Source organism: Schistocerca piceifrons, chromosome 4, assembly GCF_021461385.2.
Source record: "Schistocerca piceifrons isolate TAMUIC-IGC-003096 chromosome 4, iqSchPice1.1, whole genome shotgun sequence".
Taxonomy (NCBI): domain Eukaryota; kingdom Metazoa; phylum Arthropoda; class Insecta; order Orthoptera; family Acrididae; genus Schistocerca; species Schistocerca piceifrons.
Window position 1 is genome coordinate 121,139,915 of NC_060141.1, and position 25,656 is coordinate 121,165,570.

General features: G+C 38.4%; 1 protein-coding gene across 4 annotated transcripts in view; it reads right to left on the reverse strand.

Annotated features, from left to right (window-relative positions):
* Positions 1 to 25,656, reverse strand: part of LOC124794696 (glycerol kinase-like) — a 164,887-nt gene that overhangs the window by 71,058 nt on the left and 68,173 nt on the right. For all 4 annotated transcript variants that reach the window (XM_047258261.1, XM_047258259.1, XM_047258258.1 and 1 more), the window contains one exon: positions 16,995 to 17,251. In XM_047258261.1, the coding sequence (XP_047114217.1) occupies positions 16,995 to 17,251 (257 nt within the window). The remainder of the gene's footprint in view (positions 1 to 16,994; positions 17,252 to 25,656) is intronic.

Here is a 25,656-nt window from a genome sequence, read left to right on the forward strand (position 1 = left end):
ACCGTAACGGTGTCCTTATGGAGATAACTTTTCCTGCACAGTAGAGCGGGTTCATGACTACTGGGGGCTCTTTGCCGGGATTAAGACATTTATATGTACTGGATTGACGAAATCTGTTGTGCAGAAGTCTAATGACCACGTGGTACGAAGAAGTGCTATACATGGAAGTCAAGGGACACGAAACGAAGCAGTAAAGTGGACTGACGACACGTGTGAGGACCCAGACTTAAAAGATAAGTACATTTGTGTAGTGCTGTTTATTCCTTTTATTATTTTGTGTGTGAAATTTCACGAAAATGACCATTGTGAAAGAGGAAAGTGGTGCTGAATCCGAGCAGGATTGTGAAAATTTGTTAGTCTTTGGGGACGTAGACATGCCGATAAAAACGGAAGATGAGTCAGTCAAAGAAGCGGATCAAAGTCTTAATTCATCAGAACGTGAGACATCGGACATTAAATCGTTGTTACAAATGATGGAACAATCGTTAGCTTTAAATCAGACTGTTGCAGCCCGCTTACAAGCTAATGAAGAACAATTGCAAAGCATGAATCACACGGTCGCGGACAGTTTTCGTGTTATAAATCAGAAAGTGTCACGTCTAGAGGGAGCTATGAACAAAAAATTTGATAATGTCTTACTTTGGGGTAATAAACTTCGCAACGATATATCAATGATAGACAAGAAACTTAGCAAGGCAGAAACAAAGATTTTGGCGGTAGAATCTAAAGTGGGAGAAGTAAAATCTAGTCTGAGTAACAAAATTCAGTCTGTAAAAAATAAACTGGTCACAGACAGAAAAATGCAAAGTGTTTTGTTAATGTTAATAGTCAAATAGATACAGTTTGTGTAAATGTAAAAGCTGTGGCAGTAGATCTTGAAAGTAGAGTAGACTCGAAACTAAATGTTGTGAATGATAAAGTGGAAACAGTCAGTAACACAGTAAAACTCCACGAGATTGAAACTAAGACAGATGTTAGTGAATTAAAAAGTACAGTATCAGAGTTAAACCAAAAGTTTGAAATATTTAGCAATGATGTAGCTAACAAAAATTTTTCTATGAACACATGTACCTTATTATCCAATATTCCATTTAAAAACTTTTCTAATGAGTGTAGTTTGCATCCTGTTGACTTTCTGCAGAGTTGTAGAGACAATTTTTTGCCCAATATGAGTGAAAGTTTCAAAATTAAGTTTGTTAAAAAATTTTTGGAGGGGGAATCTTTGCCATGGGCCAATCAAAATTTTTCTATGGACATGTCTTATGCAGAATTTGAAATTGAGTTCTTAAAACGGTTCTGGTCAGAAACTGAACAAGCCAGGATAAAGAGCGAGTTTCTGAATGGACCAAATTATAGAGAAACACAGGGGACTATGAAACAGTTTTGTAAGAATCAACTGAAGAAACTTGTACATTTGAGTAAACCCTTTGATGAGCTCACACAGATAGATGCTTTAAAGAGAAGGTTGCCAACAGATGTGCAATGGGACCTAGTGTATGGACCAGATGACAACATTGAACAATTTTTAAACTATGTGGACAAACTTGACAGGATTATAGACACAGTGGGGAAACCAAAAAACTATTTCAATCACGCACAAAGAGGTGGGGATCATAGTTGGGGAAACACTAATTTTAACAGGAGGGAAAACGGTAGGCCTAACAACCATAGTTTTCATCATAGGGAACAAAATAGTCACAATATTAATAATAATTTCCATTCAAGGGAAAACTATAATTTCCATTCAAGAGGACAATCTGGGAACAATTGAAACAGAAGTAATAACAGGGAGTCTGAAAACAGGAATTGGCGTGAACATAGTGACACCAGGAGCGAAAATGCTATGGGAAGTCATGAAGTAAAAAGCTAGCATGCGCTCCATTGTCGGTCCACAAGGTAGGGGCGAAAAGCATAGATAATAGATGGACCAATAACAGTGACTACGTTGCACCAAGAGATACGTCTCAAGTAATGAGTAGTTATCTTATGAATGTGTACTACCCTCTAAACACAGTACCTGTTAAGAATGAACACATTGGTTATAATAAAGAGCCACAGAAAATAATTGACTTAGTTGAATTTTATGAATGGGCAGAAGCTTGTAGTTTGTCAGAGGACCAGCAGGTTAACGATTTAAATGATTTAGGAATTGATGCACTGATGAAGGAACCAGGTGAGCAAATTGTTGACACTGATTTAATGAGCAAACTTGGGTGTGAAAGCAACATTTTAAGTTTTCGGGAGAGAGAGGTTGATGATTGTAGTATTTGGGAAAATGAAGATTTAATGATACTTGATGATGGTGAAAAACATTTTGTTTGCTTGAAAGAGGAAATGGAGGCATTAGGTGTTGTGGGAGAAACTGATATGCATGTTGTAGATGTACCCAAGGATGTTATTAACAGTTTAAGTGGTGTTAATGCTAGTGTCACAACCAATAGGCTCTGTAATCCAACATCTTATGAAGGAACCTGGGCAGTTGATAAAGATTCCCTGAACAGTAAAACTGACTGTGCAAGTAGGCTACCATTTGCAATGAACAAAGGTGAATTATTTCTTTATAATATGTCGCTAAATAGTGATGCAATTAAAAATGATAGCAATTTTAGAAAAATGATTCTTAATATGTCTCAAATATTATATCCTGATTGGTGGCAAAACACTAAACATATTATTGTTGAACAACTGAAGGATAAATACCTTAGTGGTGAGCAATGTTATATGGGTGAAAATATTTGGATCAATGAAATTATCAATGCAAGCGACAGTGCTAATGATGTGTGTATTAATGTAATGACCGTAGATAATAAAGGTGACAGTAATATAGGTACTTGTAAGTCAGAAAGTCATTGTTTCAGTGAAATTCAAAATGATTTATTGTATGAATATGTTCAGCCTGAAAAAGGTGATGATATAGGTAGTCCGTTCTTAGAGCAAAAGTTGGTACCTGGGAAGGCAAGTGCCTTATAGACACAGGGAGTCAGGTGTCAGGAATATCTGAAATTCTAAGCAAAAAGCTGAAGTGCGAGAAAGATTACATTGAAATGCCAGTCATTGGGGTGAAAATAAGAGGGGCTACAGGAAAACATAGTAAAACTGTGAAAAGACAAACTTTGTTATCTTTTACAATTGAGGGAGTCACATTTACACATGGATGCCTAATTATACCAGGCCTCAGTGAGGACTGTATTCTTGGGATGTCATGGATTCAGAGTGTAGATGCAAGATTTGACTGGGGAGGACAAAAACTTATCATAACAACACCAAATGGGGGGTGTATCTCCACCGAGTTTGTCAGATCAAATACAGTTTGTGTAATGATAAATTTAACACTATAAATCTTGTAAAGGAGAAAAGATATGTTGACAAACACATAACAGAGCTAGTTTTAAGTGAAGTAGATTTCAACACACTGGTAAACACAAAGATTTCCGAAGCTAGCGGTCTAAGCAATGAGCAAAAACAGGAACTGGAGTCTTTGTTATGGGAATACAGTGATGTCTTTAGCAACATTCCAGGGAAAGTTAGGGGTTACGAATGTACTTTGCAAGTAAGACCACATGACCCATTTGTCATAAAACCATATGGTGTGCCCATAGCAAAACGTACAGCAGTTGAGAAAGAATTACATAAGATGGAAGTGTGTGGCATTATTGAAAGGAGTATCAGTGCTTATAATAACCCTCTGGTAGTTGTGTCAAAGAGGGGTGGGGGAGTGAGAATAGTTCTTGACTCCAGGCCTTTAAACAAGATCTTATACAGGGAAACAGACCACCCTGAAAACATTGATGAGCTGTTGCACAAGTTCAAGGACATAAAATTAATGTCAAGTCTAGACTTAACCTCAGGCTTTCACCAAGTACCCCTGGCACCCAAATCTAGGAAATCCACTGCTTTTCTTTACAATGGCCGTTGCTATCAGTATTGTGTAGTCCTATTTGGCTTGAACTCATCGGTAGCAGAATTCATTAGAGCTTTAGACCATGTGCTTGGGCAGGAACTTGTATCCAAATTAGTGATTTATGTAGATGACATTTTAGTAACTGGACAAGATTGGAATGAGCATCTTGGGCTTTTAAGACAGGCATGTGAGAAACTTAGAAGAGGGGGAATGACACTAAAACTAGAAAAGTGCAAATTTGCAGTACCTGAGTTAAAATTTTTGGGACATGTCATAACAGAAAAAGGAATTTTGGCTGATCCAGACAAAATTAAAGCTATTGCAGAGTTTCCTATACCCCGTAACAGAAAACAACTGAAATCATTTTATGGGCTATGTGGCTTCTACAGAAAATTTGTAAGTAAACAAAGCTTAAACACACCCTGTCTAAGTAACTTGTTAAAGAAGGACACTGTTTGGATATGGAGTAAAGATTGCCAAGAGGCTTTCGACATAATAAAAAAGGAACTGAATAACCAGAACCCGTTACACAGACCAGATTTCAATTTACCTTTCTGTTTACATACTGACAGCAGTGATTATGGGCTAGGTGCTGAATTATTTCAAGTAAAAGAAGTCAATGGGGAGACAGTTCATGCTACAATTGCATTTGCAAGCAGAATGTTACTGAAGCATGAAAAGAACTATACAGTAACAGAAAAAGAGCTATTAGCCATACAGTGGTCATTTTCAAAATTCAGGACCTATTTACTTGGACATAAGGTAATAGTATACTCTGATCATAAAGCCTTAAGCTATATACAGGAATGCAAGCTCTATCATGATAGGCTTACAAGATGGGCGTTGTATTTACAACAATTCAACTTTGAAATTAAGTATATTAAAGGCACTGACAACATAGTTGCGGATGCTCTATCAAGGCTACCAGTAGGAGGGGAAACAGAAATTTTTGATCAGAATGAAGAAAATCAGTTTAAAATGAGGTATATTAAAAGGGTCCCAGATGAAAAAGTTGTTAGATAATTGTGTGATAAAATCAGGAGGAACCAGAACCGTGATGCAAATTGGAAATTAGTAAAGAGCTGTTTAGGGAAAAAGAACTATGAAAAATTAGATAAGTACTATAAGGTGTTTAAAGGTACTCTGTTTAGGAGAACTGACGAAGACTCGGACAATTGGAAACTGTGCTGGCCTGAGGAGGAAGCTGAGAGGTTAATTAGATATACTCATGAGAGCTATGGTCATTGTGGCATACAGAAGTGTATGCAGAAATTACAAGAAAACATATACTCTACAATATGGCCAAGAAAGTTAGAAAAGAATTGTCAACTTGTGATAAGTGCCAACGAGTCAAAGTAAGTAACAGAAAATCTCAAGGTGAAATGCAAAACATTATTCCTGTACAACCTCTAGACTTAGTTGCTGTCGATTTCTGTGGGCCTCTTCCAAGGAGTAGGAGTGGCCACTGCTACATTTTTGTCATGGTAGATGTATTTACTAAACTAATCAAGTTGTATCCTGTCAGAAAAGCCACAGGTAAAGAGATAGTTACAAAAGTTGAAAAAGACTATTTCTTAAATGTTGGTAAACCAAAAGCAATCTTGTCGGATAACGGTTCTCAGTTTTCGTCAAAAGTTTGGAAAGCCTTTGTTGATAAATCGGGAATCAAACATGTTCAAATATCTGTATATAATCCATCGTCAAACCCAGCTGAGAGGTATATGCGTGAGATTGGTGGCTTATGTCGTACATATTGCAGTCAAACATCCTACATGGTACGACCATGTACGAGAGTTTGAAGATGTTATGAACAGCTTGCAGCACACTTCCACAGGATTTTCACCTTATGAAATTATGTTTCATCTAAAACCAGACAACATTATCACTGAACTCATAGAATTTCTACCATGTACAATGATGACTATGCATGAACGTGAAGCCATAGTCAAAGAAACAATGATAAAACAGGGGGAAATTAGAAAAAGACGAGATGATGGCAAGATCAAAGCATCCAAGTTTAAAGTAGGAGATTATGTTTTAGTAAAAACACATGAGAAATCAAAAATTCTAACTTCTGAAATAAAGAAATTCTTTGATATATACATGGGTCCATTCGAGATTGCAGAGCATCCACACCCAAATGCATACCGGTTGGTGTATCCTAAATCCAGGAAAGTTCTCGGGCTGAGGAATATTGTTTCGTTGAAATTGTATAAACAAAAGGGATACGACTAGCCCGAGAAAGTTAAAAGGTGACTCAAACAAAAGTTTTTCACTAGAAATTTTGTATATAAAAAATTGTCTGATTTTGATACAGTTTTGTGCCCTTGAAAATGTTTATTATTTGTTTAATATGTATTCACTGTATGAAGTGTTTGCAATGAATTTTCTGTGTAATATTCTAGCCATGTTAGTTTTTGATATTTCTGTATGTTTATGCAATTTGATTGATGTTTAATAATTTGTGTAATTTTAGTTTGTGTAACTCTCACACCACACTTGTTGAGACGTCATGTAAAATGCAAGCCACTAATCAGCACTAAATCTGTCTTGCAACAATTAAGTTTTTTAAATTTTTTACTCTTAAAGGCAGAGTCCTAATTACTACACACATAAGTGCTTGAAATGTCCAACTCTACAAGGAGACAATCATTTTCAGTAAACCACATGATTTACTGTATATTTCTCTCTCAACCACTGCAAATGCAAAGGCAGTAATATTTTTTAATTTTGATAAATACATACCATTCCAAAACTTTCATCCATGATTCTACCTTTGCACTTTTACTGTGAATATGAATCCTCGTAACAAACTGCCTGTAACTTTACTTTTGAAAACAATTGAATTTTTTTATCCTTGGAGTAATGTCTCTGTGATAAGATATTTTACACCCAATATGTTAATGCATTTGTATTACATGTTTATTGAATTTATTAGTATTTAAAGAATCTTTTTTTTGACCAGTTCATATCTGTGTAGTATTACTCAGACAGATACTGTAAACTTCTCCCACTAGATAAACATTACCAGAAGGTTAACTATGTATCCTAACCATGTACTTACATATAAACATTATGTAACCAAAAGGTGATCTCTGTATGTGATTTTTAGATAACATGGCTTTATAGTCAATGAAGCGATACAAACAGCTAAGCTTTGGAAACAGACGCACTGCAGGACAAGCAGAAATCAGACCTTTTAACGGAAGCCACCTATGTGCAGATGGACAATGTGGGACAGACTGTGAGTAGTGTGAAAAGTGGGCAACAAAAGAAAATAAAACAAGCCTGGAGTTAAAAGTTACAGTCTTTCAATGGTTTCATGTGAAGTGCTACAACATTATGGACCCTTCTAAGTGAAAATTGTGAATCTTCTTTCATATTTCATTTACTCTAAGGTTAAAAATTGTATGTTTTCCTTTACTGAGTATAACAATTTCAGTGTTAGCATAATTCAAAGGAAACAGTCCTATTAAAAATTTTAATTTATTTAAAAACATATTCTTGGCAGTTCCATTATTCTGGTGTCAGAATTTTGTTCGCATTTTCATACTTACAAAATTCTTGGGGGGCTATTGTAATGGAACTGACAAATAGACGTCATTTTATTTTATTATACACTGAAGTCGTGTTAAAAAAGCTTTTGCTTAAGATAATACTAAGTTAGGTGTTGCGATCAATAATCGATATTGGAACTGTATGTTCTTTGTAGCTTATGATCGTGATCTTTGGTCTACAACGGGTTTTCGGCCACTTGAGTGTTGGCCATGGTTGAGTGTAGTTGTGTATATAGTTTTGGCAATAAATGTGTTTTTGATACAAAGAAACCGTGGAATACTGCGTCATTTTTCGACAGTCCAGTAATAATTAAAAAACCCGCACCTTTTCTTGGACCCAGAGCAGCAAAGGAATCATCGCCTAGACAGCGAGAAACCACATGGACAATGCAGACTCAGCAGCATCAACAAAGGAGACATCATGGCCAGCTCTACTAAAGTACTATACAGCCATTAGCCACACCGTAACGGTGTCCTTATGGAGATAACTTTTCCTGCACAGTAGAGCGGGTTCGTGACAAACTCTAAAGATCAGACTCAAAGGAATGTTAGTGCTACTAAGATAATGCACAAATCAAGTAGCGATGCAGTTCTGCTGTTCCGAATCCCTGTACATTTGGCTGAATGTGAGTGCAACACCCTGCGAACAGGAAAAACTCTGTATACTGACATGAAGATGCCATAGTACGGGGAAGTAATGTGTTGTTAACAGACACATACTGAATGGTAACTTGCTACATCAGAGACACAGCTGTGCAGCAAGAACTGTCAGTGTTATTAAAGAAGAGCCAAATAAGAATTGCATATTCCAGCAAGCATTACTAATATGAGTAACACTGAAGTGGAACTACCACAAGAAACTGTTGTTGCAGCAATACTGAATACAGTGCATAAGATGAAACTGAAGTACCTATTAACGAACAAGACATGTAGGTTGTTAATTATTGTCCACCTTAAGACAGTGTGAAGAAATTAACTGACAAAGCAACTGAACCATTTCACTCATTTATCACTCACTGCTACTTGCCTTCTCCAATATGTTTTGAGAACAGCACAATCTTCCAGCAACCCCTTTAGTTCAACAAAGGATACATATAGGAGAAGCAGTACCCATCACTCAATGAGCAAACAGAATTCCATATAGACACTTATCCTTGCTTTCCCCATGAACTGTGGACCTTGCCATTGGTGGGGAGGCTTGCGTGCCTCAGCGATACAGAAGCCGTATCGTAGGTGCAACCACAACGGAGGGGCCAGACAAACGTGTGGTTCCTGAAGAGGGACAGCAGCCTTTTCAGTAGTTGCAGGGGCAACAGTCTGAATGATTGACTGATCTGGCCTTGTAACACTAACCTAAACGGCCTTGCTGTGCTGGTACTGCAAACGGCTGAAAGCAAGGGGAAACTACGGCCGTAATTTTTCCCGAGGGCATGCAGCTTTACTGTATGGTTAAATGATGATGGCATCCTCTTGGGTAAAATATTTCGGAGGTAAAATGGTCCCCCATTCGGATCTCCAGGCGGGGGCTACTCAAGAGGATGTCGTTATCAGGAGAAAGAAAACTGCCGTTCTACGGATCGGAGCGTGGAATGTCAGATCCCTTAATCAGGCAGGTAGGTTAGAGAATTTAAAAAGGTAAATGGATAGGTTAAAGTTAGATATAGTGGGAATTAGTGAAGTTCGGTGGCAGGAGGAACAAGACTTCTGGTCAAGTGACTACAGAGTTATAAATACGAAATCAATTAGGGGTAATGCAGGAGTAGGTTTAATAATGAATAGGAAAATAGGAATGCGGGTAAGCTACTACAAACAGCATAGTGAACGCATTATTGTGGCCAAGATAGATACGAAGCCCAAGCCTACCACAGTAGTACAAGTTTATATGCCTACTAGCTCTGCAGATGGCAAAGAAATTGAAGAAATGTATGATGAGATAAAAGAAATTATTCAGATAGTGAAAGGAGACGAAAATTTAACAGTCATGGGTGACTGGAATTCATCACTAGGAAAAGGGAGAGAAGGAAACGTAGTAGGTGAATATGGATTGGGGGTAAGAAATGAAAGAGGAAGCCTCCTGGTAGAATTCTGCACAGAGCATAACTTAATCATACCTAACACTTGGTTCAAGAATCATAAAAGAAGATTGTATACATGGAAGAAGCCTGGAGATACTGACAGGTTTCAGATAGATTATATAATGGTAAGACAGAGATTTAGGAACCAGGTTTTAAATTGTAAGATATTTCCAGGGGCAGATGTGGACTCTGACCACAATCTATTGGTTATGAACTGTAGATTAAAACTGAAGAAACTGCAAAAAGGTGGGAATTTAAGGAGATGGGACCTGGATAAACTGACTAAACCAGAGATAGAGTTTCAGGGAGAGCATAAGGGAATAATTGACAAGAATGGGGGGAAAGAAATACAGTAGAAGAAGAATGGGTAGCTTTGATGGATGAAGTAGTGAAGGCAGCAGAGGATCAAGTAGGTAAAAAGACGAGGGCTAGTAGAAATCCTTGGGTAACAGAAGAAATATTGAATATAATTGATGAAAGGAGAAAACATAAAAATGCAGTAAACGTAGCAGGCAAAAAGAATACAAACGTTTCAAAAATGAGATCGACAGGAAGTGCAAAATAGCTAAGCAGGGATGTGGAGGCTTATCTCACTAGGGGTAAGATAGATACTGCCTACAGGAAAATTAAAGAGACCTTTGGAGAAAAGAGAACCACTTGTATGAATATCAAGAGCTCAGATGGAAACCCCGTTCTAAGCAAAGAAGGGAAAGCAGAAAGGTGGAAGGAGTATATAGAGGGTCTATACAAGGGCGATGTACTTGAGGATAATATTATGGAAATGGAAGAGGATGTAGATGAAGATGAAATGGAAGATATGATACTGCGTGAAGAGTTTGACAGAGCACTGAAAGACCTGAGTCGAAACAAGGCCCCGGGAGTAGACGACATTCCATTAGAACTACTGACAGCCTTGGGAGAGCCAGTCCTGACAAAAGTCTACCATCTGGTGAGCAAGATGTATGAGACAGGTGAAATACCCTCAGACTTCAAGAAGAATATAATAATTCCAATCCCAAAGAAAGCAGGTGTTGACAGATGTGAAAATTACCAAACTATCAGTTTAATAAGTCACAGCTGCAAAATACTAACGCAAATTCTTTACAGACGAATGGAAAAACTGGTAGAAGCCGACCTCGGGGAAGATCAGTTTGGATTCCGTAGAAATATTGCAACACGTGAGGCAATACTGACCCTACGACTTATCTTAGAAAATAGATTAAGGAAAGGCAAACCAACGTTTCTAGCATTTGCAGACTTAGAGAAAGCTTTTGACAATGTTCACTGGAGTACTCTCTTTGAAATTCTGAATGTGGCAGGGGTCAAATACAGGGAGCGAAAGGCTATTTACAATTTGTACAGAAACCAGATGGCAGTCATAAGAGTCGAGGGGCATGAAAGGGAAGCAGTGGGTGGGAAGGGAGTGAGACAGGGTTGTAGCCTCTCCCCGATGTTATTCAATCTGTATATTGAGAAAGCAGTGGAGGAAACAAAAGAAAAATTCGGAGCAGGTATTAAAATCCATGGAGAAGAAATAAAAACCTTGAGGTTCGCCGATGACATCGTAATTCTGTCAGAGACAGCAAAGGACTTGGAAGAACAGTTGAACGGAATGGACAGTGTCTTGAAATGAGGACATAAGATGAACATCAACAAAAGCAAAACGAGCACAATGGAATGAAGTCGAATTAAATTGGGTGATGCTTAGGGAATGAGATGCTTAAAGTGGTAAATGAGTTTTGCTATTTGGGGAGCAAAATAACTGATGATGGTCGAAGTGGAGAGGATATAAAATGTAGACTGGCAATGGCAAGGAAAGCATTTCTGAAGAAGAGACATTTGTTAACATCGAGTATAGATTTAAGTGTTAGGAAGTCGTTTCTGAAAGTATTTGTATGGAGTGTAGCCATGTATGGAAGTGAAACATGGACAATAAATAGTTTGGACAAGAAGAGAATAGAAGCTTTCGAAATGTGGTGCTACAGAAGAATGCTGAAGATTAGATGGGTAGATCACATAACTAATGAGGAAGTATTGAATAGGATTGGGGAGAAGAGAAGTTTGTGGCACAACTTGACTAGAAGAAGGGATCAGATGGGAGGACATGTTCTGAGGCATCAAGGAATCACCAGTTTAGTATTGGAGGGCAGCGTGGAGGGTAAAAATCGTAGAGGGAGACCAAGAGATGAATACACTAAGCAGATTCAGAAGGATGTACGTTGCAGTAGGTACTGGGAGATGAAGAAGCTTGCACAGGATAGAGTAGCGTGGAGAGCTGCATCAATGCAGTCTCAGGACTGAAGACCACAACAACAACACAACTTATCCTTGGTCGAACAGCTGGAAGTGGGATTCACTAAGCCCACAGAACCAACCAGATCCAAGGTGAACATCCGTCATAGCAATTATCAAGAAAAAAAAATCACATACATGGGAACAGCATTACAGGTTTTGCGCTGATCACAGGAAGATGAATGCTCCAGTGTTACCAGATATTCATCCGATACTAAATCTCATACACTCTTTGAATTATCTTGATTTGTGCAAAATCTTCGGTGAATCTGATTTAAGCACCAGGTACATCCAGATGACAGAGCTAAAACACATTTTTTAACAACTACAGGTGCGATACTGTCCTCAGAGGATTCGTATTCACACAATTTCTGGTTTACCTTGATAACGTTACTAAGAGCAGTATTTGAGGGACTGAGCAGTGCCAATCATTCCCTATCCGTGTAAAAGTTTCATTTTGCTGTAACTGAAGTAGAATATTTAGGACATAGGATAACAACAGATCGAGCTGAATCTAATTTAAAAAGTTGTGACGAATATCCAGAATTGACAAATGTGAAAGAGCTGCAGGCATTTCTGGGCCTTGCGAATTTTTAACGATGAGTTATTCAGCATAGCATATCCAATCACTCAACTGCACAAAGAAGGAGCAGGTTTTACTTAGCAGTCAATGAAAGCTCTGAAAATAGCTTTGACAACAGTTCCCATATTGGCTACTAGTAATTTTGCAGTCGGGGTGGTCTTTATCACAATAAATCAACAGAGAAGAGTGCCTAATTTCATTCACTCCTCATCTCCTGAAATCAACCAAATTCATTTACTAGACAACAGAAAAGTAATTAGTTACAGTTGTCTATGGCATAAATTACAGTTTAGTTTTCTTACCCGACTGATAATTCACTGTAGTAACAGATCGTGCAGCACTGAAATAGCTTCTAAACCCTAAGGATCCCAGCAGCAGCCTTGCATTGAAATGAGTACCAATTGAAAGTAGTTTGTCGACCTGGAAAGCTGCACAGCAATGCAGATGGATCAAGCAGGAAAATATTCACAGTTGGCAGGGAAGAGGAATTCATTAACACACAAGATTCAACCTGGAAACAAGATCCCAATTTTGAAATTGTTGATGGAATACTTTACAACAGCACAGCTAAGGAGAAAATATATTTTTATACCTGAAAGCCTACAAGAACAAGTGATAAAATAAGTCATAACATTCCACTGACAGAGCACAGTGGCAAAAGAGTTACTAATTTGTCAGTAGCCCAGAACTATTGGTGGCTGAACTGGAAACCAAAGGCTTACATTTATGTTTCATGCTGTGATTCATGAAATAAGCAAAATGATGTGGCCAAAACCAAAGCAGCTCTGTAAGAACTCCCAGAAACAAAGCAAATTTTTTGAATGAACAGGTTCCTTAAACGGGCCCCTTACCAAAAACCAAAGAATGGAAATCATTACAGCTTGACTAATTTGGGTCGTTTCTTGAGATACCTATTAATGACATCTATCCTGGACCAAAGTGCTAAGAACTGTGGCATGTGTGATTATCAAGATTTTGAAATATGGCACACCTTCCATGGTTAGTGACCAAGGCTCCAATTTTACTTCCAAATTACTACAGCAAATTTGCCTGTTGCTGAAAATTAACAAGCTACGGACAATGCATCAGTAACAGGAATGGACAGGTCGAAAGAGTTCATTAAACCATTAAGAAAATTGTGTTGGCGGTAAGCACGATTCTTGGGACATAGACACACCATACATCTCAGCAAATACAACACAAAGGTCCACAACAGAACACACTCAGCCCTTACCAAATAGTCTACCTCATCATGACCTCACCATTTACTTTGCAACATCAGCAAGAGGCAGCATCAATGAACACATCAGACACTTAGTAAACTAAATGACGTATGAAGTACATAAAGGCTTGAAACCCACAGGCATTTCTCCATCAGGCCACTCAACGTGACCATGGAGATGTTATACCTAAATATTGTGTTGAAGACTTTGTTTATTCGTTCAATCCAAGAAGTTTACATTGCATGGAAAAGCCCATATAAAGTCCTTGAAATCACCTCCGTGGATACATTATAGGTCCAATCACCATTTTGCTCTATCATAGTGCATTTGAATTATGTAAAGCCAAATTAGAACAGCAGTATACTAAACCAGCCAATGAACCAGAAGACTTACCCCTAGGCAGACCCCAGAAGTAGCTGAGACGGCTACAGAATATGTCAGATGCTGACAAGCCAGTGAGTCACTGAGCTGAGGTCCGATATTCATTGCTGACAAGCCAGGATGCCACCACATGATTCAGGATGCAGGCAGGAGCAGCACTTTGTCACAATATCTACTACACCAGAGGTAATGCTAAGTGTGTGTTAAGTGTGTGTATATCACAAATAGTGCACAAGTGTATAAGTGTGTATGTTCAAAAGTGATCAGGTGTGATCATCTCTCATAAGCAATAAGCTGACAAACTGAGTCAAACTATAACAAGTCATTTCTTCCGGAGAACTGATTCACTTTCCTCGATTCCATAACATTACATTTAAGTACAATTCCTGTTCGCAAAATATCTAAACTGCACACACAATCACCATGAAATTCTGGCAGTATATGGATCAAACACAATGTTGCGCCCAGCTGTAGAGAAACGACGCCAACAATTTGACAAAGGCAGCATAGACATGGGTGATGCTGATCGAGATGGAAGGATAGATATCAATATCAACCATAGACAACAATTTCCAGGTGATTGAGGGATGATTCACAGCAATTTTAGATTTTCTGATGATGAGGACATTGACACAGTGGTTCCCCAATGGCTACATGGCCGAGGACCAGCTTTCTATTTTCAAGGAATTGAATGATTAGTAGAATGTTCAGATTGTTGTTTTACAGAGACTAGGTGAATATGTATCTGTGTCACTTTAAATACTATGCAGCATTCCATAAAAGTGTAAAAATTACTCATCCTGTCATAACAGTGTGTAACTTATTTTGTGAAGTCACCTCGCAGAAGTACACGGGATGATCATGTAAATGGCAAATCATCACACTTCAATGAACTTTTGTGGACTCCAAAGAAAAACCTGACCAAACAACAAAACCAATATTATGCTAACTGTTCTCAAATATTTGGTAATATATGAAATATAAGGCTGAGACAGATGGGAAAAAAAGTAAGTAAACAGTTTATTATTTCAAAAGTAATCACCGTAACTCTTAATACATTTATCTCACTCTGATACTATACGGTCATTGCCTTCATGGAAAAATATTTGTGGTTACCTACAAAAACAGGATTGCACCCAGAAATGCAACTCTTCATCCAAAGCAAATCGAGGGCCACCAATCTCTTTCTTCAAAGCTCCAAAATTCAAAAATCACATGGGGAGAAATTGGGACTGTATGAAGGATGTGAAAGGGCTTACCAGTGAAACTTCTGCATTCCATATTTTTGGAGCCCTAAGGAAAGACATCTGTGGCTGTCAGTTTACTTAAGAAAAGAAGTGCATGCCTGGGTACAACTGTGGTTCCACAGGCAAGGGCAAACATTTTTCCATGAGGGCACTGACCATCTCATCTCACAGTGGGATTAATGCATTAACAATTATGGCAATTACTTTAGAAATAATAAACAGTTTACTTACTTTTTTCCTATTTGTCTCATTTTCATTTGACTGACCTTATACACTGTGTATTGATGTAAAATGCATTCAGATTCAATCCAAAATGTGTAGGTGAGAACAAATTTAAGCCTACAAGAACTCAAACCTAGATGCTTGCCTTTCACAGACAATGAGCAACATGTTAAACAATCCAAGCATTTCTGTTTTATGTATCAGCCAAAAGTTTCAATTTGCCATTTGTTTTCCACTGTACATTTCCAGCTAATATGCTGCATGATTAGTACCTCTAGGAGAAAGAACACAGAAGAGTGTCCTTAAGTCATTATTGCAGTCTTGTAAAAAGGACAAAAAAGGAAAACAAATTACTTCCATCACTGTTTTCCTTTTTTTCCATGTCTCATTTTGCTAGCTGGAAATCCAATGAAATGCATAAACTTTGTGCAACAGTTTCTTTTTTCCTGATGAATCATGCAGAAATATCATGCCAGTCACGCAAGCTTATTCTGAATACTTATTTCCTACCATAGATACACACATATGTAATGAGAAACTGATTGGAATGGTAGGCCATCGACTTTCTTTGTGGTAAGGGAATGTCTACCTCAAATGACCTTCAACAATAACTATAGATACACACTGAAATATAGTAGCATATAGATATCAGAGAGAAAGTACATCAGATGTAATAGTGTGCCCAGACACATACAATATCTCATTTCTAAATCCTATGTTTGTCACAGCTGACTAGTTGTCCATGTGTTTACAATAGTAACTGACTGCTTTGCTGGGAGTTTGTAGACATAGCTGAACACACACAAGTTTGATAAACTACTTATAATAATTAAAATTAACTATCACCATCGAGTGATCAGCCATGAGATGGACCCACAACTTTTTTTTCTCTTCTTGATTATCAGCAGGTTTGTTTCATATTTTCAAGTACTTATTATTTCGTAAATTATAAGGGGACAGAATGGATGGCCATCACTTACATTTACATACATTATGAAAAGTTGGGAAGGAGGATAATGTCATTCACATCGCAGATCAAATGGAACCCCTCCATTCTAAGGGCAAAGAAAGGCAAAGATGATAGGTCATTCATCTTTGAAAGGTTTTTGTCATCTCTCATTCTCCCAACATGTGCATCCCTCTCAAATCAGAGTCTGAGTGACTAGCTTCTCCAAAACAAATACCTATTTTCTCTCTGAGGAAGGAACTAACAGTTCTGAAAGTTAGGAATAGTTGGAACTTTTAAATGTGTCTAGCAGCAGTACTAGAATTTTGCCTTGTGAAAGTACGTGCTGGATAACCATCCTGTTACCCTACAATTTCCTCACGGCTTCTCATTATTATTATTATTATTATTATTATTATTATTATCAGTACATGTTTATCCCTTAAAGGAAAATATAGAAAAACCAAAAGCAAGTATCGCTTTTGGGGAAAAAATAAAAAATGTCACAATAAATTAAAAGTGCAATACGAAAAGATAATCTGAAGAACTGGTATTTGAGGGTTTTACCTGCGAGCATCCTTTCGCCAATATGGAGCATAAAGTCCAGAGAATGCTGGAACAAAATAAACTTCACGATGAGCTGTCATTTCTTTAATCATATTCTCGGACTCAGCAATATCTTTCAAAATACCAATGTTATCTTTCAGCCAACTAAATGCAACACCTGCAATGGCAATGGCACCTTCCAGGGCATAAACTGGAGGAGTATTTTTTCCCATGCGATAGGCTACAGTTGTCAAAAGGCCATGACTTGAGTGCACTACCTGTAATAAGTACAGACATTTTTACAAAAATATTGAAAATGATAAGTGATGACATGGTGGAATGGTCTACAGATAAGGTGGGTACAGAAAGTTGGAAAAACATTTGTTTAAGGTAAAATCCATCATTGTATGTCTGACAAACCATAATTACGTGTCTGGTCATATATGAGATTACATCTACATTAACTATTTTCCATCATTCTTCATTGTACAAAAAAAGGATTCAGTATCCGTCCCCACATAATTTTTGCTTTTTTTAAATACAATTTGCATGTACACCTACTCTGCAAACCACTCTGAACTGCATGGCAGAGGATACCTCCTACTGTACCATGTATTAGGGTTTCTTCCCATTCCACTGATCTATAAACCATAGGAAGAATAGTTGCTCAAGTGTCTCTGAGCAAGCTGTACAAAGCCTAATCTTGTCCTCATGGTCCCCAAGGGAGCTATACTTACACAGTTGTAGTACATTCCTAGATTCCTCACTAAATATTCGTTTTTGAAACTATGTAAGTATGCTCTCGTGGGACAGTTGCCATCTGCTACAAGCATCGTCCAGTTGAGATTTTTCAGCATTGCTGTCACACTCCTCTATGGATCTCAAACACATGTATCTATAAGTGCTGCCCTTATTTTCACACATTCTATGTCATCTGTTAGTCCTATTTTGTATGGCTCCTACACAACCGAGTAATATTTAGATGGCTTGCATAGCTGTTTAGTACACATTCTATGTCATCTGTTAGTCCTATTTTATATGGCTCCTACACAACGGAGTAATATTTTGGATGGCTTGCATAGCTGTTTAGTTAGCAATATGCTTTACAGTCCGAATGTGTTTTCCCTGTATCCTACCAATTAACGAAGGCCTACCACCTCCTTACCTTAAGTTGAGCCTATGTGATCATTTCATGTCATATCACCAAAAACATTGAATGTAGTTGCTGGATTCCAGTTGCGTCTTGTTGCCTTGTTGATATTGTAGTCATCCTACTTTTTGTGAAATCCATAATTATATATTTCTGAACATTTAAGGTAGGATGTCAATCTTAGCAACACTACTATTACTACTCATACTGCTACTGCTGCTGCTACTACTACTACTACTACTACTACTACTTCCCTCCCTCTCTCTCTCTCTCTCTCTCTCTCTCTCTCTCTCTCTCTCTCTCTGTGTGTGTGTGTGTGTGTGTGTGTGTGTCTACCTATGTCCCTCCCTAAGCAGAACTCATACAGCCATCATACTACATATAAGGTTTAATGTACCATCATAAGTTACAGCAGGATCACATCAATCACATCATATTATAAATTGATCTGCTCTTCCAGCAAAGAGGCATGTAAAATATGATTATTCTCAAAAGTTTCAAGCAGAGTAGTATGGTGATAAAAGTTGGCCAACAGCACTGATGGTGACCAGATGTTATTGTAGGTAGCTTGTTGCACTGTATCTGTTTGTGCAGCCAATAATGTGATCCACGTCATCTTTTTCATCACCTTCAAATAATGGGGATGCGACCAGACCAATATACTGTTGATGGTTCCTATAAAAGCAGTGGTTGAATGCTAGGTGCTTTGTAGTGTTCGCGAGTCTTCTGGTGCACTGATTTTTTCTCATGTAGGAAGTTAAGCATCAGATTGTGTTCACTTGGCCATAATCTTTGCCTTTGTATATGGATGTCTCTTGCCATTCTATGTTCTACTTCTCTCTGACTGTTGATTTAATAATGTTTAAAAGATCTGTAGCTAATAATTCCATGTGCCCTTGCTCTGCATTGACTGCTGTTTTGGTTAGCTTGTTTACTGCCTCACAACCAGGTATCCTACAGTGTGCTTTTACCCAGCAATTGGTAACTTACTGGTTCCTATTTGTGATCTGTACTGTCATATTCATGATGTCATACACTATAGTATGGCTGGATTTTTCACTGTGAAAATGTCTTAACAATTCCAGCACTAATCTGAAATCAGAAAGAATAACGAACTCAGAGTCCAAGTGCTTCATGGCATACTGAACGGCTTGAAGAATAGCCACAAGCTCAGGTGTCACAATCACAATTTCCTTATGGAACTTGAATTTTATTTCAATATGACAGCTGCTATCCAGTAAGCACAACCACATCCACCACCACCTTTATTCTCTGAAGCATTGGTGTAGATGAATCTTACATTGTTATGTTTGGAGAGCTAGTCAATCAAAATGCAATTACTTTAATAACCACAGCCAAAGTCTAGGTCTGAAGACCACAACATACACTTGTATGGTAGTCTTCTTCAAAGAACAGTAATTATTGTGCAGACACACTTTATTTGGGAAATGAACTGGTATCCATGTACGTGGCAACAGGGGGAGAAAGACTTACACTGATCCAGAATTTGCACAACCGCGTTAAGGTATACATGATGTAATGTACGATCCTGACCGAGCTGTGACCATATGAGTAAAAATTTTGCTCTCAGATATTCGCAACATAGATTTAGGGGATGGTCATTTGCTTAACTAGAAGAGTGTTAGGTTAGTGTAGACTGCATTGCCTCCAGCACTGAACTCACGTTTGTCAAATTCTCTCAACACATTTCTGGAGCTAACCCAAAACAAAGACAGCCATAATCTATGTATGGATGTACCAAAGCATGAAACAGTCTTAGTGCAATGTCTGCATCCACTCCCCACCTCAAATCCATGAGAGCTCGCAATATAGTAATGGACTTTCTGCAGTTTGCGACAGGTTCTGTAATATGTATGTGGTACAATAAATAACACTCTTAGCTGCGTGTTTGTTTTTTATTATCCAACTAGTAAACCCCATTCTTTAACAGAATCGAACTCCCATGTATAAAACTGTTTCAAATGTTTGATTACATTACAAATGAGTTGATGTGTTTAATTATGCCTACAGTTTGTTGGAAGTCACTAGCTGCTCTCATTATGAAACACTGGACGAATTTAAACTGGGTAATCTGCACTCAATTTTATGCAAAAGCTAGTGTTTATGCCTCTCTGTGCTCCTGACATAATATCTCCTGAATTACGCCGTACAGTGAAATAAATTTGCAGGTACATTTAGAGGTATACGTAGATACTGTCTGCAAACTGTGTTGCAAATACAGTTAGTAGTAAAGAAGCAATAAATTAAAACATCATGGATGATGCCAAGTCTGACTGGACAACCAGTGAAACAGTAAGTGATTAACCTTTTCCCTTCCATAATCTGTGGTGGAGGGGGATGGGGGGAGGGGGGAGTCAGAAAAAAAAAAGTTTTTGCAAACGTTTGAAATTATGTGTAAACTTTGTTGGAAGTCACTAAGTACTCTCATTCTCAAAAACTCAATGAGTGGAGTCCATGTATTTGCATGCCATCAGTTACCCTGCCTTAAAACAAACATACAGTTTCTAGCTGTAATACCTGTCTTATTGTGTTAAAAGTTAAACATAAGATTATACCTCTTAATGAGTGAATCATGGCAGCATTTTAAATTTATAAATTCAGACAATAATTATGTGAAGTATGGAAAATAAAATTTTTTTAGTGCTAGACTGCAACTGGTGCTGGGTACTGGGTTCTGAGATAGCATTTTAATAATGAAGACTGTGACCAGTTTTTGTTGTTCACTCCACTATCAGGCCCCTCAATGGCAAATGGTTGTCAAGTAATCAATGAGAATCACAATCATAAAAGGACTGAAAACCATCAGCATCCACAGAACTTATCATTTGTGGTGCATCTGGTGCAGTGTATCATTATGATGATGATTCCTGTTTATTACATAGCCACTATTTGCCCTACAGGGATCTGAGCAAAATATTGGCTGCTGCCTTGACTGGTAGTACATACAAACCAAACTCCAGTGCTTCCAAGGGACGAATCCTGTATCTGGCATTGAATAGAACTGAAGACGATATATCAAAACCTCTCTTCACGAGATACATGTATAGTCCAGACATAGCTTGATATATCTTCTGGAGCCACCAGGAAGTGAGTTACTCGCTGAATAAATACACAGGTCATCAGCGTACTGTAAACTGTTACTTTTTAAGGTAAATTGGGACGTAGGTCCAATGTAAATACATTGAACAGCAGGGGAGAGACAACAGCTTACTGGGCTAACCCTACACTTGTCATTCTCAGCCCCACAGTTATTTCCATTTCTTATTATCAGCAATCAATGGGAAAGTAACTAGATAAGTTTGCTCATGAAGCTAGTGGGAATATTGTTCCTTCGCATATTGGGAGCCAGCACTTTTTAGGGAATGTTTATACTGCAGCTACACTGCCGACACCTTGCTGCAAGCACATCACACCTCGCTGCTCGCAGGAAGCCTTGTTGCATTTACACTGCAGGCTCACTGCTGGCACATCACTGCTCATTGGTTGTGCAGGCACCTTAATTCTCACAGAATATTTGTAACATGCTTCTGTTCAGATGACTTGTTGCATTTACACTGCAGGCTCACTGCTGGCACATCACTGCTCATTGGTTGTGCAGGCACCTTAATTCTCACAGAATATTTGTAACATGCTTCTGTTCAGATGACTAGTTGAATGGATTAATTGTATTGTGTGAATCAAAACAATTATCTCAACAAAGTCTGACAACAGTAATTGTGGTTAGTAGTGCCAAAAATGTGTTTATTAAAATGGAGAAAGAAGAGATATGGATCCACCCTTTGAATGTAGACCATCCACACTGCAGATTATCAACAACTCAAAAATTATCCAGAGCACTTTTTCAGATAGTTAAGAATGTTACAACACATTTTCCAGTTTATTTCAAATATTATTAGGTCAGAATAGTTAAAGATAAGAAGATTTGACCCACCGTTATTCACACAATTTCTGTAAAGAGTGATTTGTAGGCCTACTTACTCTGATGTAACGTTTTGCCAGTTTTTATTTATATCTGCTTCACGTACGACATCTGCCACTTACAGATTTTTGTTCCGATATTAACATCAAAAAAGAAAATTATAAATTAGGTGAAACAGAGAAAGATAATTTCCAAAAATCATTACGGTTAACGAAGAGGCTGTCATGTCTGTATGCCATAGAGTCCCTGATATCTTTGCGTCCAAAAAAGGTTGAAGTACGTGACTGTCTAAAGCTGTCACTTGCAGTTGTTGTTCTTGAAATTATCTCATAAGCTCACAACAAACATTACCATCTGTGTATGGTGGTTTCATTGGTAGGTTACTGTCAAAATGCAGTCTGTCTACAAAGGGCATTGCTTACAAAACATCATCTTAGAACAATGTTCAAATATGTTGCATCAATATGAAATAGAACTATCAGTGGATACTAATGTATAAAAAGAATTGCAGCACCAATAGTCACATGTTTGTTTGATCCACAACACAATGTCACAGAAATGCAGAAAAACCTGAGCTAGCAGGTGCAAACTACTTCTCATAAGAATACTTACAACATTTTCAAATATCAGAATCAAGTGAGGATTCAAGGAATATATTACCGCCTCCTGCATACAACTCCTACAGTGGTTGCAAAGACAAAGTTAAACTAATTACAGCTTGCATGGAGGCATTTAAGAAGTTATCTTTCCCCAAACTCCATAGGCGAAAGGAGCGGGGAGAAACCTTGACTGAGAAGTACCCTCTGAGATGCACTTCACAGAAGTTTGTAGAGTATGTATGTAGATAGATATGTAAAAGCAGATATATGGTGTGCAAAGAAACTGCATAATGAGGAGAAGTCAATAATGACACTGCTAAAGTGATCTTAAAAGCAGCCAGTCACAGCTCAAGTTCTACAACGTATGGTGATGGTCACAGTGCGGTACACAAACCACTTTGATATCGTCGCCTTGCGAGGATTGTAGAGAGCAGTGCGGCGAGCAGTAATGATGCAGGTTAAATGGACCGGTAAAATGCAGTGGGTCTGATTCATCATTGTCGACTCACACTGCGAGAGGTGAGGTGGCAGCATAAATGCTCAGCCGTCCCATGTTCTCTCCAAAAAACAAAATTTGTTTTGGAGAAAACGTTGTGGTGCTCATACCACCACTCAAGTGTACGTTTCAACATCCTTTCCAGTACTTTCCGTGCACAGCTATGAAGCATTTTTGGCTGACATGATGTTACTTCATTAGGTGGTTTACCATGTTTTCCTATTGGCACTATTTTTTATTTTTTTCATTCAGGGATATCAATTTCTTTGCTCCAAATATTATTAAAAATACTACAAAAATGGTTCCCCCTCTTTCTGTGTTAAGAAAGAGAACATGCAGTAATGTATACTGTTAGTCCTGGGGCACTATTTCTCCCAAGTAAAAGTGAAGCATTCGTTCAGCAAATGGTATGCTTCCTCTTTGTATTCTTCAACTGAGTCTAATGCCAAAAGTTTCAAAAAGTCAGTAACTAGTTTCTCCAGAAGCATTTTTGTACTACTGTTGTTCCAAGCTCAACGTATAAGTCTTATTCATTGCCAGATGGTTGACCTGGGTACATCTTTGTTAAGGTAGTCACAGACGTTTATTCATGCAGATTTCTTCTTAGTTTTGAATAGTTGCTTTATTTTCGCCTGAAGTCTAATTTTATGTAAGTTTCTTCTGAATGAACTTAATGTCAGTTGTGCAGATTAAAAAGCAAAAAGGCAACCAAACAACAACTGAGTATATTGTATACTTTGCTCACCATGTTTAGCATTAGACTTTATACAGGAGGTAGCCGCAAAAGCCCTTGGAACTTATCATCTACCAAACTTTCTCAGATGTGACACAGGTGGTCACAGGTGAAAAAATTAGTAAGAAAGCTGCTACTACTATGGAAAAAAGTGCAGCCTCCTTAGTAAATCCAATTTATAGTATATTATTAATTGTCTTACAGATTTATAGCAAACATTGCTAATTACCATGTAGTTAACAGGCTTTTCAGTCCCTGAATCTAGAAGTACAGATAATTTGTAGAAAGAGTGACCAGTTGTGTGTGTTTTTAATTTTCTTTTGATTGATTGAGAGGGGTTATGGGACTAAACAATGAGGTCTTCAGTCCAGAAATTCAAAAGTGGGCGGATCCAGCCAGATGGGGCAAACTATAAAACAAGGAAGCTAAAAACACACACAGTAAAAGGCATAAAAGGGTAGGCCACATCTAAAAACTGGAAAAACAGAGGGATAAAAGAGTGGTCTTTGCATGCGGGAGTGGTCATGGGTCACTGACCCAGAAAATACGAGGAGAGGTCCCAAACACAACCACCCTGCCCCTGCTCTAGGAGGAAAGCAAAATCTTAGAACTGAAAATAAAAACCACTTTCATGGAGGAAACTGAGGACCAGTTCAGCCACCCACAGCAAGTCATTTGGTAGGTCATAATTAGTGTGAAGGGCCAAAAGAAGGGGGCATTCCACCAATACATGGGTTACTGTCATTCTGGCTCCGCAAGCACATTGTGGGCCTGGCTCGTTACCCAAGAGAAAATACTAAGAGCAGTAGTGCACCAGATGTCATTCCATTTTTAGGCAAAAAGAGATTTGCTGTGAATCTGCATATCTACACCTGGAATAATGAAAGGGAATGGGGGATAATTATCTGCCTCTCTAACCAAATGGTCAGCCAGTTCATTCACTGGGATGCCCGCATGGATTTGGGACCCAGTGAAAGACAACTGAGCAGTCAGACCACCAAGAGCAGAGAGGAGGTCATGGAGAGCAAATAGCAAAGGGTGGCGAGAGTAGCATTCGTCTACAGCCTGCAGACTGGCCATTGAGTCGGTACATATTAAAATACTGTGGAGGGAAGCCTGATTAACAAAATGGAGGGCCCTGTCAATCGCTAGCAGCTCTGCTGTGAACACACTACATGATCCTGGAAATAAATGAAGTTCCTTGCAAGTAACAGATATAAAAGTGTATCCCACCTAATCTATCATTTTAGAACCATCAGTACAGAAGATGGTAGCACCCTGGAACTCCTCGAGGACAGAACATACATGATGCTGGTATTCATAGGGGCAACAGAGCCCTTTGGACCCTGGAACAGGTCGGTCCTAATCGAGGCACCATGCAAGGTGGGTTGCAGTAAGAAATATACAGGGCACTTTCCAGTGACTGGAGATGAAGATCCTGACAGAGGGAAGTCAGGAGCATTCCAACTAGCAATCCCACTTGAGGGAGGGTATCAGGAGGGAGGCAGCCCTCATTTGCATTGAAGATGGGGTACATGGGATGGTCAGGGAATCATCGAACAGTGATTGCATAAGAAACCAGGAGTTGCCTCCAACATATTTGTATAGGGGGAATCCCCGCTTCTGTGAGGAGGCTGTTGACGAGACTAGTGCGAAAAGCACCAATAGCCAGGTGCACTCCATAATGATGAACAGAGTCAACTAGTTTCAGAGTGGAAGGAGCCACTCACTCAGCCATAAACCTGACAACCATAATCTAGTCCGA